We start from the raw sequence: 16,574 nt of genomic DNA, 5'->3' as shown, positions 1-16,574 counted from the left end.
CATGGTCAAAGCATATTATTTGCTTGTATAAAATGTCTTTATGAGATCCAATAGCATATGTGATGAATATATGACTGACTGTTTACCAAAAAAATAAATAAAAAGAGAAAGAAAGAGGGATGGAGGGAGGGAGGTAGAAAGAAAGGAAGGAAGGAAGGAAGGAAGGAAGGAAGGAAGGAAGGAAGGAAGGAAGAAAGGAAGGAAGGAAGGGAAAGGAAGGAAGGAAGGAAGTGAGAAAGGAAGAAAGAAAAAGAAGGAAAAAGAAAGAAAGAGGAAAGGGATGGAGGGATGAAGAAAGAACAAGCAAGACAAAAGTCTTTGTGGACCCAAGAGCACCATATACAAAGATCCAGGAGCAAGGGAAACCTAGAGGTTGGCAGAGTTTGTGGGAGGGACTTATGTGGCGATTGAGTCACTATGTGGTACTCATAAGAAGCTAAGGATCTATGATAAGTTTGATGCTAGGACTTGATACTATGTGATTGGTAATTTAGGGATATAGAATTATAGAGACACCAACTAAAAGGGAGCAAGAGCAAAGTCAGCAAGGCATATAAAAGCATAACCTAGAACAGGGACGAGGAAGGAAGCAAAGGTGCTCTGTGCACTAGAATGCCAATCAGCAGTGTTCTCCATGGTAATGTAAAATAAATGCAGAATCATTTCCCTAAGTGCTCTTCTATGACTCGAAGAAAAACATCATTTTTGTACTCTTCTAAATGACTCTGGCATACTTTGCTAAGTAATGAAATGTATTTCTTCTTAACTTCTGTTAGAACTATCATATGCTTGGGTCTTCAACGAGTATCCATCATTTGTTGAAGAAGACAGCCGGAGATTTGTCTCTCAAGAGACAGGGCACCTCTACATAGCTAAGGTGGAGTCATCTGATGTGGGAAATTACACATGTGTGGTGACTAGCACTGTAACAAATGCCAGAGTTTTGGGCTCCCCAACCCCTTTGGTGCTACGCTCTGATGGTAAGAGACCTACAGTGGAATGCCCATGATGTCACTTGTTTGCATTTTTGTCAGCTTGAAATTGTTTAAAGTTTGTGAGTGTTTTGTTACAAGCTAAAATATCTCACTAAAATAAAATTATAGAAAAAAATCTGTGGTATTACCTCCCTGATCACTGCTAAAGAGGTATCTGTCAGATTCAGGAAAAAGCCAGTTTAGGAGCTGGGGCTAGCACTTGCCAGGTAGAATACTTGCCTAGCATGTACATAGTCTTGGGTTGATCCTCAGAGCTACACAAAATGGATATGGTGATACATGCTTATAATTGCACAGCTGTGACAAGACAATAGTAGGTTCAGAAGTTCAAGGTCATTATGGGCTACACAGTGGGTTTTAGACCAACATGAACTACATTTTACATTTGATTTTGGAGAGGAAAAAGAGGGGTACCAAGTTATAAGCCTAGGTAGTTGACTTATTAATCTAAATCATATCTCATACACCATAATGTCTTATATACAAATATGGAAGCACTTTCCAGTCAGGTATAATGGAATCAGAATGCACCACATGTTAAATCACCATGGTTTGATTCCAGGGAGCCATTTATTATGTTTAAGATTGGCACCTATGTGATGAAGCTACCATTTATCAAATGCCCTACTACAGTATTTGTACCATAGGAAATCCCAGGGGTTATTAATATGTTATGGTTGTCAGCTTAAATAGATATGTTCACATTGAATATAGCATTTCAGTGAATTTCTTTAAAACATTTTGCATACTGCAGTATTTTTTACTCCATGAATCCAGAGTTCTAAAATGTTATTTAGGGTACATGTTTGGTCAAGGTTAGTACCAGTCAGTCATTTTAATCACTGAAAGTGGTAGTATGTTCAAAGGGGAGCCAAACAAAGTTTTATTTACAAACACAAAATGATGCCATAGGAAACAATGACACTTCCAATTTTGTATTGTAAATTCACAGGTGTCATGGGTGAATATGAACCTAAGATAGAAGTCCAGTTTCCAGAAACTCTTCCAGCAGCTAAAGGTTCAACTGTGAAGTTGGAATGCTTCGCCCTTGGGAAGTAAGTTCTTTAACAATCTCTTATGTTGTTAGGATACTTGGGGATGTATGGGGGGGGGTTCTATTTTTTTTCTTCATAGCATAATTTATTTTTTATTGATATCTTTAAAATATTTTTATTTTAAAGTGTATTGCAAGATATTAGATCTCAGTGTAAAATTGTAAATGAGTTTTTAATAGATTTTCCTTCTCCATTTCTCTTTCACCCTCTGCTACACTTGATCCTGACTTTTATCCAATCCCCTCTCTTTTCTTCTTTCATGTCATATGTGTACATTTGCTTACCTACCCTTCTTCATCACCTATTTTTCCTCTCTTGATCTCCTTCCTCAATATTAAGACTATAACTAAACTTATGTGTATGTGTGTAACCTTGTGTGTATGTGTGTAACCATGTGTGTGTGTGTGTGTGTGTGTGTTTAAAGACATATATAATTTACAGACTAGAATTCATATTTGAAGAACATACCATTTTTGCCTTTCTGATTTTGAATCAACTCACATACTATTACACTTTTCAGATCTACTAATTTGTCTACAAATTTCATTTTTTAAACAACTGAATAAAATTCATTCTGAGTACATACCACATTTTCATCTAAGCTCTTTGAATTTCCTTGATATCCCAAATAGAGTATCAATAAACATGGATGAGCAAGTATCTCTGTTATAGGGTGTGGAGTCCTTTGGGTATATGCCCCCAAAATGGTAAAATTGAGTTATATATTCATTTTATTTTTGTTTATTTTTGTTAAATCTCCATACTGATTTCTATATTGGTTATACTAGTTTGCATTTCCACTAACCATCAATAAGGGTTTCTCTTTCTCAGTATCGTTATCACTATCTGTTGTCTGATTTCTCTGACAGCCATTCTGGCTGGGATGAAGTGGTATCTCAGGGTAGTTTTAATTCACACTTTTGATCATTTTAAATATATCATCAGCATTTGTGTTTCTTCTTCTGGTAACTGCCTGGTTATTTCATTATCTACTTGTTCATTGGCAATTCCATGTCATTGGTGTTTAATCTTTGTAATTCCTTGTAAATTTGTAATATTAGCCCCTTGTCATAGCTATGGCTTGTTAGGATTGTCTTCCATTATTGTAGGCTGTTTATCTGTTAATAGTTTCTTTCATTGTGTAGAAGCCTTTTAATTTTATGCAGTACTGTTTGTTGATTCTTGAGGCTGGTTCCTCCGACTATAGAGTTCTGTTCAGAAATTCCTTGCCTATGCCTGTGTTTTGAAGGACATTTCTAATGTTATCCTAAAAGTTTTAGCATTTTAGGCTTTCAATGAAGGTCTTTGATGTGCTTTCAGTTGTTTTTGGTATAGGGTAACAGATTTGAATCAAATTTCATTCAATTGATTTTTATATATTGATTTTGTACCTTATAATGTTATTCAAAAGGATTATATAGGGTCTTTTTTAAGTATACAGCAATGTCATCTGCAAATAGGGATAGCTTGAATTCTTTTCCCATTTTTATCTCTGTACTGTCTTCATCATTTTTATTGTTATAGCTAAGATTGATCTGAACACTATACTATGTAAGAAGTGAGAGAGTCATTGCCTTAGTTAAGGTTTCTGTTGCTGTGAAGAGATACCATGACAATGGCAAATCTTTTAAAGAAAACATTGACAGAGGAACCCACAGAGACAGCTGACAGGAGCTCCTGGGAGCTCATGGACTCTGAACCAACAGTTAGGGAACCTGCTTAGGATCCACCTAGGCCCTCTGCATTTGTGTGAGAGTTGTATAGCTTGGTTTGTTTGTAAGGCTCCTAGCAGAGGGATTGGGAACCTGTTCCCCATGATGGATTAGCCTAGACACAAAAAAAGGAGCTAGGCCCTTCCTCAACTTGATGTGCCTTGCTTTTTTCAAGCCCAAGGGAGGCCATCCATTTCTGAATAGAGAGGGAAGTTGGAGTGGATGGCTATGGGGTAGATGGGAGGCAGAGAGAGGGAACAGGAGGGAAGGAGAAAGGGGAAGTATGTAAAATAAATGAAAAAATGTTAATTAAATAAAATACAAATAAATAATAAGTAAGAAAGGAAACATTTAATTGGGGATGCTCAGGTACAGTTTTGCAGGTTCAGTCCATTAGCATTATAACAGAGAGCATGGCAGTGTGTGCAGGCAGGAATGGTGCTGGAGCTTTGACATCTTGGCCAGAGGTAGCAGGAAGTCCACTAATAGTTACACTGAAGGAAGTTTGAATAAAAGAGACTTCAAAGTCTGCCTTCACAGTGACACACTTCCTAACACAAGGCCACACCTCCTAATAGCACCACTCCCTTTGGGGGCCATTTTCTTTCAAACAGCATAGGCATCCTTGTCTGATGCCATATTTTGAAGAAAATGGTCTCAGTTTTTTTTTGTTTTTTTTTACAATTTAGTGTAATGTTGACCATGGGTTCTTTTTATATGGACCTTTTATTATTTTGATGTATGATAGATGGTTTCCTAAAGTCTCCATGACTTTCATCATGACCGAATGCTGAATTTTGTGAGATGCCTTTTCAGCTGCTATCAAGGTGATTATGTGATTTCTGTCCTTACATTTATTCATATGGTTTACTACATTCACTGATTTTATCTGTTGAGCCAACTGTTTATCTCAGAGATGAAGTTAACTTAGTCATGATGTATGACCGTATGTGTTCCTGAATTCAGTTTGCAAGCACTTTGTGAAGAATTTTTTCATTCATATGTTAGTTGGGGTCTTGCTCTGTAGTTTTCTTTTTTGCATGTCTTTATACAACTTTGGTATCAGGATAACACTGACTTTCTATGATGAACCTGGTAGTATCTCTTTTCTTTTCTTCCTTGTCAAACTGCTTGAGCAATGTCAGGATGAGAACTTCCTTAAAAATTTGAGAGAATTCAGTAGTGAATCCATCTGGTCCTGGGCTTTGCTTTATGTAGAGACTTCAGATCCACAGCCAAGCACCAGGCTGAGCTTCAAGAGTCCAGTTGAAGAGAGCGAAGAGGGATTCTATGAGCAAGCGGCATCAAGATCATGATGGGGAAACATACAGAGAGAGGCAAACCAAGCTAGTGAGAACTCATGAACTTTAGACTAACAGATGTGGAGCCTGCATGGGACTGGACTAGGACCTTTGCATAAGTGAGACTGTTATATAGCTTGGTCTGTTTAAGGGGCCCCTGGCAGTAGGATCAGGATCTATTCATGATGCATGAACTGCCTTTTTGGAGCCCATTACCTATAGTGGGATACCTTGTACAACCTTGATGTAGGGGGAGGGGCTTGGACCTACTTCAACCTAATGCACCAAGCTTTGTTGACTCCCCATAGGATGTCTTACCTTTTCAGAGGAGGGAATGGAGGATGGGTTGTGGGGAGAAGAGGAGGGATGAGAAGGGGATCTGTGGTTGATATGTAAAATGAGTAAATAAAAGTCTTGATAAAAATGTATTTATGTTTTCCAGCTTTAATTTTGGTAGATCATGCACATTTACAAATTCATCTATTTCTTTTAGATTTTCTACCTTTTTGAAGTATAATTTGTCAGAGTGTTTACTACAGATGGTCTGGATTTCATGGGAATCTGTTGTGACAACACCCCTACTTGTCTATAATTTTGTCATCTTGGTTCTTCTCTCTTCCATTTTGTACATTTCACTAAGGGATTGTCAGTATTACCATTTTTTTTCAAAGAACTTAATCTTTGTTTAATTTTGTATGTTTTCAAAAGTTTCTTCAGAAGCAAGGGAAAACTCGAATGCAGGAAAGTATACTTATACGATGTATTTTGAATCTTTAAAAGAAATTTAGAGAAATTGAAAGTGCCTTACCAATTTCATAAGCTAAGCCAGAAAAAAGATTGTCATTTACTTATTCATTTGTCATATTTTTCTGTACTTAAAGCTTAAGTTTACTGGCAAAGATAAGCAGGTTGTTGTATTAAAATATCATCTCAAAGATGTAAACATGGATGTGGTAACACATGCCTGTAATCATCACTCAGAAGTCATAGCAGAAGGATCAGGAGCTGCATGTCTGGGCTACCTAGTTAGACCCTGCATCAAAACAAGAATTAAGTCTTTGCATCCACATGTATAATTTACACCTGGAAATAGCCTGCATTTGAAGCCTGTGTCTTTGGCTCTCTTAACTAAAGCTTTCCATTTTTGAGTCTCTAAGATTGCCAGAGAATAGCAAATGACTTGACAATTTTCTTATTAGCCCTGTTCCTCAGATTAACTGGAGAAGAAGTGATGGGATGCCATTTCCCAACAAAATTAAATTGAGGAAGTTCAATGGTGTGCTCGAAATCACAAACTTCCAACAAGAAGATACAGGCTCCTATGAGTGCATTGCTGAGAATTCACGAGGGAAAAATGTGGCAAGAGGGCGGCTCACATACTATGGTAAGCAACAGCTGTGGGGAAAGTTGCCTTGTAACTTTTGTTCTCTCATAGCTGTTTTGGTGGGTGAAGGTAGTTAGAGCAGAAAATTGGGGTTTGATTTGTCATTTTCTGTGTTTTGTTCTCATTTTGTTAAGCAAAGACAACCATCAGAGTAGGAAGAAATAAAAAAGGCAACTTTGCCACCAACTTGAAGACATATTCTTTTACATTGTGAAAGTGACTCATATGATAATGAAATCTTTCACTTTTTTTTTTTTTGTTTGCATGACCTTTCACACACTTAATATAACAGACAGCTCTTTCTGGCCACTTTCTCTTCTAGAAGAGGTGTTGTTTTTTGTTTTTGCTTTTGTTTTTTTAATCTTTATTTGAAAGGCAGAATAAAGCCGGTTGCTGAGAAAAGTTGCAATTATTACATCAGACAAACCAAATAAACTGAAGATGTTGTTTTAGATGGGGGTATTCCATGCTATCCAATAATGTAAATAATGAATCTGGAGTCTGAGTCCTTTAATTTGTAATCACATTTGTTTAATGTACTGCTCAATTTGGAGAAGGAAAGAATAACATTTCTTTTATTTAGAGGACTATTTTTTTTGAGAAAATGAGATTTTCTTTTTGTCTTTTAAATTTTCTCTTGTTTAAAACATGCCATTAGGTTTTGATGAAAACATGGTTTGGAAAGTGCTAATACGTTACTGTATAAAACACATCTGTAAAATGCATGGAGATTGAAGCTCACTGAATGCATTTGCAATTTAATTATTAGAAACATTGTAAACCTAGTAAGAATTCACCGATTTTATGAAGGGCAAATTGCATTATGGCCTATTTATTTTAGTAACTTGTAATTGAAACAGTTTTCTGTGGTGGTGCATACAGTGTACATGAATGCTGCAGGGGGGGAAAGTGTTTGCTAAGACAGCTGTTAAAGCTGTAGACACCACTGAACAATTTGAAGTTCGAAAATATATTACCTCTGACAAGATAAATGCTTCTTATATTACAGGGTTTTAGAAACTGTTGGGGGCAAAAGGAAGGAATGCTTTAATAGCACAAGTCATTGTGTTTTGTACCTTTCCCACCTTGTCTCATGATTTTTTAATACAAGAAAAGATTTCCTATATGTCAGTGGCTATAAGTTGTTGGCATGATATGGAAATAATGCTGGTGGTGGTAAGATAAGTTCTTCACTCCTGGGGCTGTGTAGCTCTGTGTCCCCACACACAATGGGGATTTCTCATACCCTAGCTTAGCCTCCTCTTTCTGCTCATTGACGGATCACAGCACACTCAGAAGTGAGCACTGTGAGAAAATTTCTGACTTGTTAAATCAGTGGCTCTCAACTTTCTTAGTGCCGCACTCCCTAAATGCAGTTCCTCATGTGATGGTGACCCCCCCCCATCAAAAACTTATTTTCATTGCTGTTTCATAACTGTAATTTTGCAATTGTTATGAATCATAATGTAAATACCTGATATGGAGATAATCCTAGGCAACCTCTGGGAAAGGGTCCTTTGAGCCTCTAACGGTCAAGACCCACAGGTTGAGAACTGCTGTGTTAAAAGTTTCAGTGTTTTTAAATCTATGTCCCATAACCCCTGTCCAAATAGGAACCATATGCCCTCCTCACCCAGGAAAGAATATCTAAAGCTAAATTGACTTTCAAGTACTTAAAATCAGGCCATGACTCAGTTTCTCTACTTTTTTTCATTTTCTGTTTGAATCATTTTTCCTTTTTCTACATATTAATTGCCACCATAATCACAAGGTGACTGCTACCAATGAGCAGCACAACAGGAACTCACATCCTTCTGCTCTACAAAATATTTATAATCCCATGCTCAGATGTCCATCACTGATATCCTCAGTAGCAAGGGAAAGTGGGATTAGACAAGAGGCTCCCTTTTGGAACAGGTAGACTTTATGGACAACGTGAACCAACAAAAAGAAAATGATATCAGAGTGATGGACTGGTGATATTTTAGTCATAAGGAAGAAAGGAATGTAGTGCATAAGAGGAAACCAGTGGCATCAGCTATAGTTAGTCTGTTCTGTAGATAATATTTTATGCACCTAAGAAATAAATCATAAGTAAATGGCATAGAGAGTTTAATGGAAGGTGCCCTACAATTTTTACCTTAAAATTATAACATAGTATCAATAGGTGCCATGTAGTTTTCTGGTAATTTGCTCTACTATTTCATATAAAAATGGTGTGATAGAGGATTTGACTATCAGGTTATAGGAAAGGAAGAAAAGATATGATTAATGTGGGAGTTCTAATCTCAGGGTTGGTTTGGAACACCAACTTATTCTTCTGTTCTGAGAAGAAGACTGTTAGACTATTAGAATCACCCATGCAGACTCCTACTGGAGACTCAGGCCTAGGTCAGCAATTCCTGTCCAAATCTAGCTATCATGTCCTTCCAGGAAGGTCTGATGATTCCTGAAATTGGAAAAGGTGTTTTAATATAAAGTAGGAAGAGTAGGTCAGGGTTACTGTGTTTCATATAGGAAAAAATGATTTTTATACAACAACAGAAACAAAAAAGCTAAGTAGCCATAGTTTCCTTTCAATTTCATTTGGACAAAAAAGCAATTTTAGGAGACAGAAATGAAAGGCAAATCTTCCTGTGGTTGCAATTAAACAGAAATAGATAAACTGCTGCTCCACATGGAGCATGCAAATGCAGATCCCGTGACATACATCACATGCATAATGCAATGTGAAACCTCTAAGAGATCTCACCTCCCAGGTTGGATCTGAAATAAACTGGGACTTGGCTGAATACACTATGTATGTTGAATGGCTTCCATTAGAAGTGGTATGTCATGTTCATCTGAAAAAAAAAAAAAAAGCAGTTTCCAGGTGCCTTGCAAAGCATAAGTAAAACTCATTAATCTCCTTGATCTAACTGATGTGCATACATAATTTGAAGTTGCTTTAATTACATCTTTTTTGATAAAAGATCTCAATTCACATTAAGGCCACTTATCCATCTTTTGGAGCTTTTATTTTAATGCACAGAGTTGTGTAAGTTGTTTATTACTTTGTATTTAATTGAGAGGTATTTCTAACTCGAAGTAAATATTTTTCCTTAGCCGTAGATGTTTCTTTCCTATGGATATTAATATTTAGCTCATCATTAGGCCCCTTAGCTGCTGTCATTCACTTTGAAGTTGTCATGACATATGATCTTACGTTTCAAAAATATACTCGAGGAAAGTATATTCTGTACCTGCATCACTATCTATCAATAGAGTTCTGAAGCATGTAATCTAGCAATCAGGAAAATAGAGAGAGTACAATGAAATTGGCTTAAGATATAACACACTACAACAGCAGTGTCAAATCTAGGAATGTTTTATATAGTCAGTCAGTGATCTAAATACAATTCTAGACTAGCCCATGTTCATCCATAGCTTGTAGACTGATACTCATTTATAAGTCATTTATTTTTTATTTGGTATATGATTTGAATTTCTTGTCTTTCAATGATCTATTTTTCCTTGATTATAGCAAAACCTCATTGGGTTCAACTTATAAGAGATGTGGAAATAGCTGTGGAGGACAGTCTTTATTGGGAATGCCGAGCAAGTGGGAAGCCCAAACCCTCCTACAGATGGCTGAAAAATGGAGACGCCTTAGTACTAGAGGTGAGGTGATGCATCTGCTTCATCCAACTCCTCCTGTCTTTTTAATGTATACTTCCTTTACCCTCCAGAAACCAGGGGTCAAATAAGGTTACAGTTGGTAAAGTACTTTCATTTCCAGGGACCTGAGTTCAGTCCTCAGCACCCATGTTAAAAACAATGCTGAATATGAGGGTAAATGCTTGTGATTCTGGAACTAAGTAGATGGAAATACATGGATATCTGCCAGTGAAAGACACTGTCTTACAGAGAGGGAAAAGGGGTAGACTGCACCTGAGGAAAGACACCCAAGGTTTTGCTTCCCTGAAAACACATTCATGCACATCCACAAAAATCTATACACACACAACAAGGCAGCATAGCTTCTAGCGTCAAAAATAGGGTTTCTACAGAAGCAATTAAAGTAGGAAATGATTTATTTTAGTAAACAGATTCAGTCGATCATGATGCAGAAGGCATGATGGGAGGTTATGGCAGCAGGAATCAGGAAGAAGTGTAGAGCTAGGGCTGGGACCTAAGGAGATATCATCTTCAAGTACTACTCTCCCCTCCACATCCCACCTGACCTAGCAAGGCCAGATGTTCCTGAGTTTCATAGCCTTCTTAGGTTCAAACACAAGAGCCTGCATGGGGCATTTTTTTTTTACATAAATCACAACACAGGGGAATCATATAAAAATCAATCATCCAATCTTTTAATGAGATTTCTTCTCCATTGCAATTCAAGGTATATTGATGATTTTGCACTGAGAAAATAATATTAATATAAACAATGATTTGGGGTGTCTGTGTTAGAGAAAGCTTTACTTTAATGAAACATGGAATTTAATTTCCTTTTCCTGTTTTATACTTTGGTCTTGTGTCTAGAGAATAAATGAATCTGCTAATTGGCTGCCTTTGTAGATATGTATTTATTGTCTTATTCACCTCCTCTCACCAGCCTTGTAAATTCTGCTTTTCTGTATTTATGTGTAATAAGTCAATTATGTGCCTTTATGTTTCTATATATAACCATCATACTTGGGAAAAGAACCTGGTAAGTATATGGGGTTTCCTAGCACATTATTTAATGCACTGAATTATAATGTCTTAAGCTCACATAATTTAAAAAAATATATTGTGATGAAAAAAAAATCTTTCCATCTCCCAGGATGAAAATTAACCCCCAGTACATTTTCTTATTCACCGTCTGAATCATTAACCATAGATGAAAATGAAATGGCTCACACTTCACCTTTGGTTTTCAAAATTATTTTCTGATTTTTAGTTGTGTATCTGAAACATCTTTTTCCATTTCAAAGAAGACAAAGGTTACATCTCAGGTCAGACTACCTACTAGTTTGAGGGAAATAGCAACATCTTTTGTCTGATTGAAATGATAGTCAGTAGTGTCTATTTTAATCCCAAAATTTTATTTATCTTCAAGAAATGTTATTTTTCAATCCAGGAGAGAATACAGATAGAAAATGGTGCCCTTACAATATCAAACCTCAATGTGACTGACTCTGGAATGTTCCAGTGTATCGCAGAAAACAAGCATGGGCTCATCTATTCCAGTGCTGAGCTCAAAGTTGTAGGTAAGACTAATTTTTTATGTGTTTAATCTTACTTTTTTCCCTTTAATCTTCAGTTTTTGCCAGAATATAAAGTGTTGTTTTTTTATAGTCTATTCTATCACCTAGTAGTATCCAGAATATTGTTTCATATTCAAGGTTTCGAATTAGAGAGCACACTATTCTCCCAGGACCTAGGAGATGAATGCAGGAGGATAGTCACGAAGTTGAGGCCAGGCAGAGTTATATTGGGAGTGCCAGGCACCTGACCCACCAACCTGGGTCAAGAATAAGACCATGTCTAAATAAATAAAACAAAAAAAAAAAAAAACCAACAACAATAAATACAAACCAAGCCAAACCACACAAATGTATTTTAAATGATATCAAAGGAAAAGCAGCCATAATGACCAGAATTAAATTACAAGTTGGTTTAAACCAGGAGAAAGAAGTTCCTTCACATCTAATGGACCATTACCCAGCCATGGTGTCCTAGCCTAAGAAATGCTTTTTACCAGGATTCTGGTGCTCTCTATTGCTGGTCTACAAAAGCAAATGACAAAGTTGGAATCAGTGATATTTGACTCAGAAGTTGTTTTTGTCTTCATGAACCCCATTTGGAGGTCCAAGTGTGGGGTGTACTGAAGGTGTAACTAACCAATGATCCATTATTTGAGATTATGACTTATTACCTCTTCTTGCACTTTAGGTCTGAGGTAAGGAGGAAAATATTTTTTAGTGTTTAGGGCATTTATACAAAGGACACTGGCATGACAAATGACTGAAAATATAAGAGTAACTGGACAGCAAGACAGAAAAATACACAGTAGGAAAAGAGGGAGTTGGAGAAGGAAGAAAGGACTCACTGTTTAAAGAAATTAAGATAAGATTTGGGCATAACTGGAGCCAGGACTCAATGATCGCCATTAGTTTTAGTTTCTATGGAGTGCCTCCCAATTCTCTGAGTTTATTACCACAATCAGTTCAGTGGGGAAAGCATGACTTCCTTGTTTGCTTAGATACAAGTGTCACTACTAGGTTCCTGGCCCTATGAACCCTTATTTGTGCCATTGCCTGTTGTTGACCTGGCACAAATGGCGTGAAGGATATTAGGTTTTTTTTATGTAAGTCAGTGGCTCCCGGCTTAAGAATGGTTTCAGTCTGCTGCATACTTTGAAATATTTGAGGGTAATTTTGTTATTATAACTAGAGTCTGGGGAAAGAATGGAAGTCCTGTGTGCTGTAGCCACCATGGTAGAGGATAGAGAGGCTGCCAAATATTCTACAATGAGGGGAAGTCACTCACAACAAAGGAGTATGCAGTACCAAATGCTAAGAGATGTTGAGGAACCCAGTATTAGAGGAGAAGTCTCTTGTCTCTGGCACCTGAAGGTTGGATGTGGTTTGTGTGTATCAGGCTGACTGCCAGGATTGTCATTGAAAATCTGCTTCCTGTTATCTGTGGCAGAGAAGTAGCATGTTACAATAAAAGCAGGAAAGGATGGCACACAAATGTAAGATGAAGCACATGCTTCTGTAGAATAAAAGCAGTGACAGTCTAATTCCTCTTTCAATAAGATAGATTCTTCCCTGTTATGGTGCAGGGCCATTATATGGGAAAGTAGAAGATGTGTAAATTAAAAATTATATTCAAATATAGATTCTTGTTTTACTGAATCTTTTTTTCCATGGGATTTTAATTTACAAGGCCAACTCAGAATAGCGTGTCTCTTTTTATCTAACTAAATGATAATTACATCATCCCCTTCCTCTCCTCCTTCTAGCTTCCCAATGTGCTTCCCTGCCCCAAGTTCCCTTCAAAATTCACAGCCACCTATTCTTTAATTATTGTTGTTACATGCACATATAAACAAATAAACATATAAATATAACCTGCTGAGTCTGTTCTGTGTCACCTACAGGTATGTGTTTCTAGGGGTGACCACTCAGTATTATAGACCATCCATGAGGCTTGTCCTTGGGGATGATGCATTCTCCCTCTCTTGACAATTGTTAATTACTCTTCATCTAGGGGTGAGGCCCTATGAAATTTCCCCATGTATAATGGGAAGTTAACTGCTGGAATTGTTGAAGTCTTAATTAATTAATTAGTTAGTTAGTTAGTTAGTTAGTTAGCTAGTTATTTTTAGATAGGGTTTTTCTGTGTAGCTTTGCACCTTTCCTGGAACTCACTTTGTAGACCAGGCTGGCCTCGAACTCACAGAGATCTGCCTGGCTCTGCCTCCCGAGTGCTGGGATTGAAGGCGTACACCACCACTGCCCAGCTGAAGTCTTTTTTAAGCAGCCATGCCACTAGATTTCATGAATGGAGCTTCCCTGTCATAGCTAGAAGGCACAGCCTCACAGAAGAGTTCCTGGGCCACAGCCCTCTTACAATATTTCTACCCCACTCTTTCATGATGTTCCCTGAGCCTTAAGTGCAGGAGCTGAACAATCATATACTCAGTCACATACTATAACCATTATACCATTATAAAATGCATATGTGGCAAAAAAAAAAAGTTAGTTACTTTCACTGGGATTTGCCACAGCACAGAGCATTAGAAGCCAGGTGAGTCGAGGCTGGATAAAAGCCTCAGCGTTAAGAGAAGTTGCTGCTTTTGCAAAGGACATTGGTTCCAAACCCATCACCCACATGGCAGGTAATTGCCTGTTGGCTACCCAGTTCCGGGGCATCCTACTCCCTCTTCTGCCCTCTGTGGGTGCTGTACACATGTGGTTCACTAACATGCTTGCAGGCAAAGCACACATACACAAAATCAAAAGCATTAAGTCTTACTGTGAGAGAGAGAGAGAGAGAGAGAGAGAGAGAGAGAGAGAAGCAAAAAGAAGCTAGGTATCATGGCAGACACCTGTTATCCCTGCAGCTGGGATTCTAGGTAAGAGAATTGTGACTGGAGGCTAACTTTGGCTAGAAAAGTAGGCCCTCTCTTAATTTGAAAAGGAGAAAACATTCTGTATTTGGGGAGATAATCAGGTTCCCAATCTTGTTTATACATGTGTAGTAAAATGAATAGTGACTTTCCCATCAGCATATCATTTCTTTAAACGCTATCTGACATCTCACCATGTAGCCCAAAGGTTGACATCATAGGCTTTACCAGAAAGCACAATGTTTTCTGCACATTATGGCATTAATGTGACATTACATCCTTGAACATTACATCTCTGCTATGTATTCTTTCCTCAACTTGGAAGTTAAATTTAATCACATGAGAATTTTATGGTACAACCTGGTGAACAATTAGTTTAGAACTCAGCCATTCTAAGACCTTTGGTCAGCCCTCTCTGAGTGACAGATTATCACTGGGTGCGTTCCTAATGATAGGGACCAACAGAGTCTCAATAGAGACCAACATGGTCATGATGGAACAAACTTTCTTAAGCATGCTATTCTAAATAGTTTTCTTTAATAAACTCATGATTGAATTATTTTAAATATCACAATAGACACTAAAAGGAATCACCACGTAAAGCAATGATCTTGAGATTTGGAACTTGACCCCAAACACAACAGCACAAATTAAATTTTCAACATTGCATTCTTGTGTATGACACACATCAAATCAAACATCAGCATCTCCTGTGCCACACGATAATTTGAAAAACACAGTTACAGGGGGCCTTTCAAGTTACAGGGATTTTAAGAAAATATCTACTTTTATTAACTCAACAATCCATTTCTCCCCTTTAGCTTTGGCTCCAGATTTTTCAAGGAACCCCATGAAAAAATTGGTTCAGGTGCAAGTGGGCAGCCTGGTGATCTTGGATTGTAAACCAAGAGCCTCCCCAAGGGCGCTTTCTTTCTGGAAGAAGGGAGACACGATGGTACGGGAGCAGACAAGGTATTCTATCCTACAAAACAGTGATTTGGTTTCTTATTCCCTCCTGTGTCAATCAGCAAAGTGGGTCTTCGGCATAAAATGTAACACTTCAGCATACTGGATAATATAGTGTACAAATTCCAAATCAGAACACTAATAGTTTTGTCTTTAATACTCTAATTACACCATTAATTGAGCTTTCAAACCTGATCAGTCTTCCTCTTCAAAAAATGCTTTGCTTTGGCAAGAGCAGTCTTCTGTGGGCCTCTGGGGACACTCAGCCAGAAGGATTAAGGAATGTGGGGCCCATATGTGAGACTATATCCCAAGACAAAAGAGAAAATGGTAAAATGACTCATTCAAGGGAAATGAACATATTGTTTTCTTCTACTTTGGGATAATTTAGCTGTTCCTGAATTTAATTTAAGCAAACACGTTCTTCATTTTCTCATTATAACAGTGGAATGAAGGGACAGAAGGAGCCTTAATTCAATACTTGGATCCTGGACCTGCTCTTTCTGGGTTCATGTCTTCACTCGGCATTTTACTGGCTCTATGAAGCCTCCCTAGATCTCTGTGTCTTCTTTCTTTATTTGTTAAAGCAAAGATAGTAACAATTATTGTCCCATGTTGAGAAGCTTGTTATGGAGATTAAATGCATGGATACTCATTATGCTTGTCGATCGATACCTGCCAGAGAGCAAGCATATATAGTGGCTACTATTACTATTGACTAAATGCTTGCTTCTTGCTAGAAACTTCCTGAAGAGCTTGTGATAGCTGAGTAATAGGCCCATAGGGCTCATGCCCTTACCCTGGAAACCTGTGGCTTTGTTGTGTTAAGTGATGTATTAGTTACCTTTCTTGTGGCTGATCTGACAAAAAGCAACTTAAGAAAAGAGGCGTTTATTTTGGTTTCCAGTTTGAGGTTTGAGGATGCCTCCCACCAGGGAGAGAACATCATGGTGGCTCCAGCAGTTGTTCACATTGTGCTCACAATCAGGAAACAGAAAGACCTCTCGGCTTCTTTTCTCCCATGGAATAGTACTGCTCACCTGTAGAGTGGGTCTTC

At 37.7% G+C, this 16,574-nt stretch overlaps 1 protein-coding gene across 1 annotated transcript in view; it reads left to right on the top strand.

Moving 5' to 3' along the window:
• Cntn3 (contactin 3) overlaps window positions 1-16,574 on the top strand; it is a 209,651-nt gene that overhangs the window by 90,021 nt on the left and 103,056 nt on the right. The window contains exons 3-8 of the mRNA XM_036182004.1: window positions 777-980; window positions 1,948-2,050; window positions 6,263-6,447; window positions 9,971-10,107; window positions 11,552-11,681; window positions 15,373-15,523. Of these exons, the coding sequence (XP_036037897.1) occupies window positions 777-980; window positions 1,948-2,050; window positions 6,263-6,447; window positions 9,971-10,107; window positions 11,552-11,681; window positions 15,373-15,523 (910 nt within the window). The remainder of the gene's footprint in view (window positions 1-776; window positions 981-1,947; window positions 2,051-6,262; window positions 6,448-9,970; window positions 10,108-11,551; window positions 11,682-15,372; window positions 15,524-16,574) is intronic.

Source organism: Onychomys torridus, chromosome 3 (genome assembly GCF_903995425.1).
Source record: "Onychomys torridus chromosome 3, mOncTor1.1, whole genome shotgun sequence".
NCBI lineage: Eukaryota > Metazoa > Chordata > Mammalia > Rodentia > Cricetidae > Onychomys > Onychomys torridus.
The sequence above is the reverse complement of the archived record's forward strand: the minus strand, read 5'-3'. Positions and strand labels throughout refer to the sequence as shown.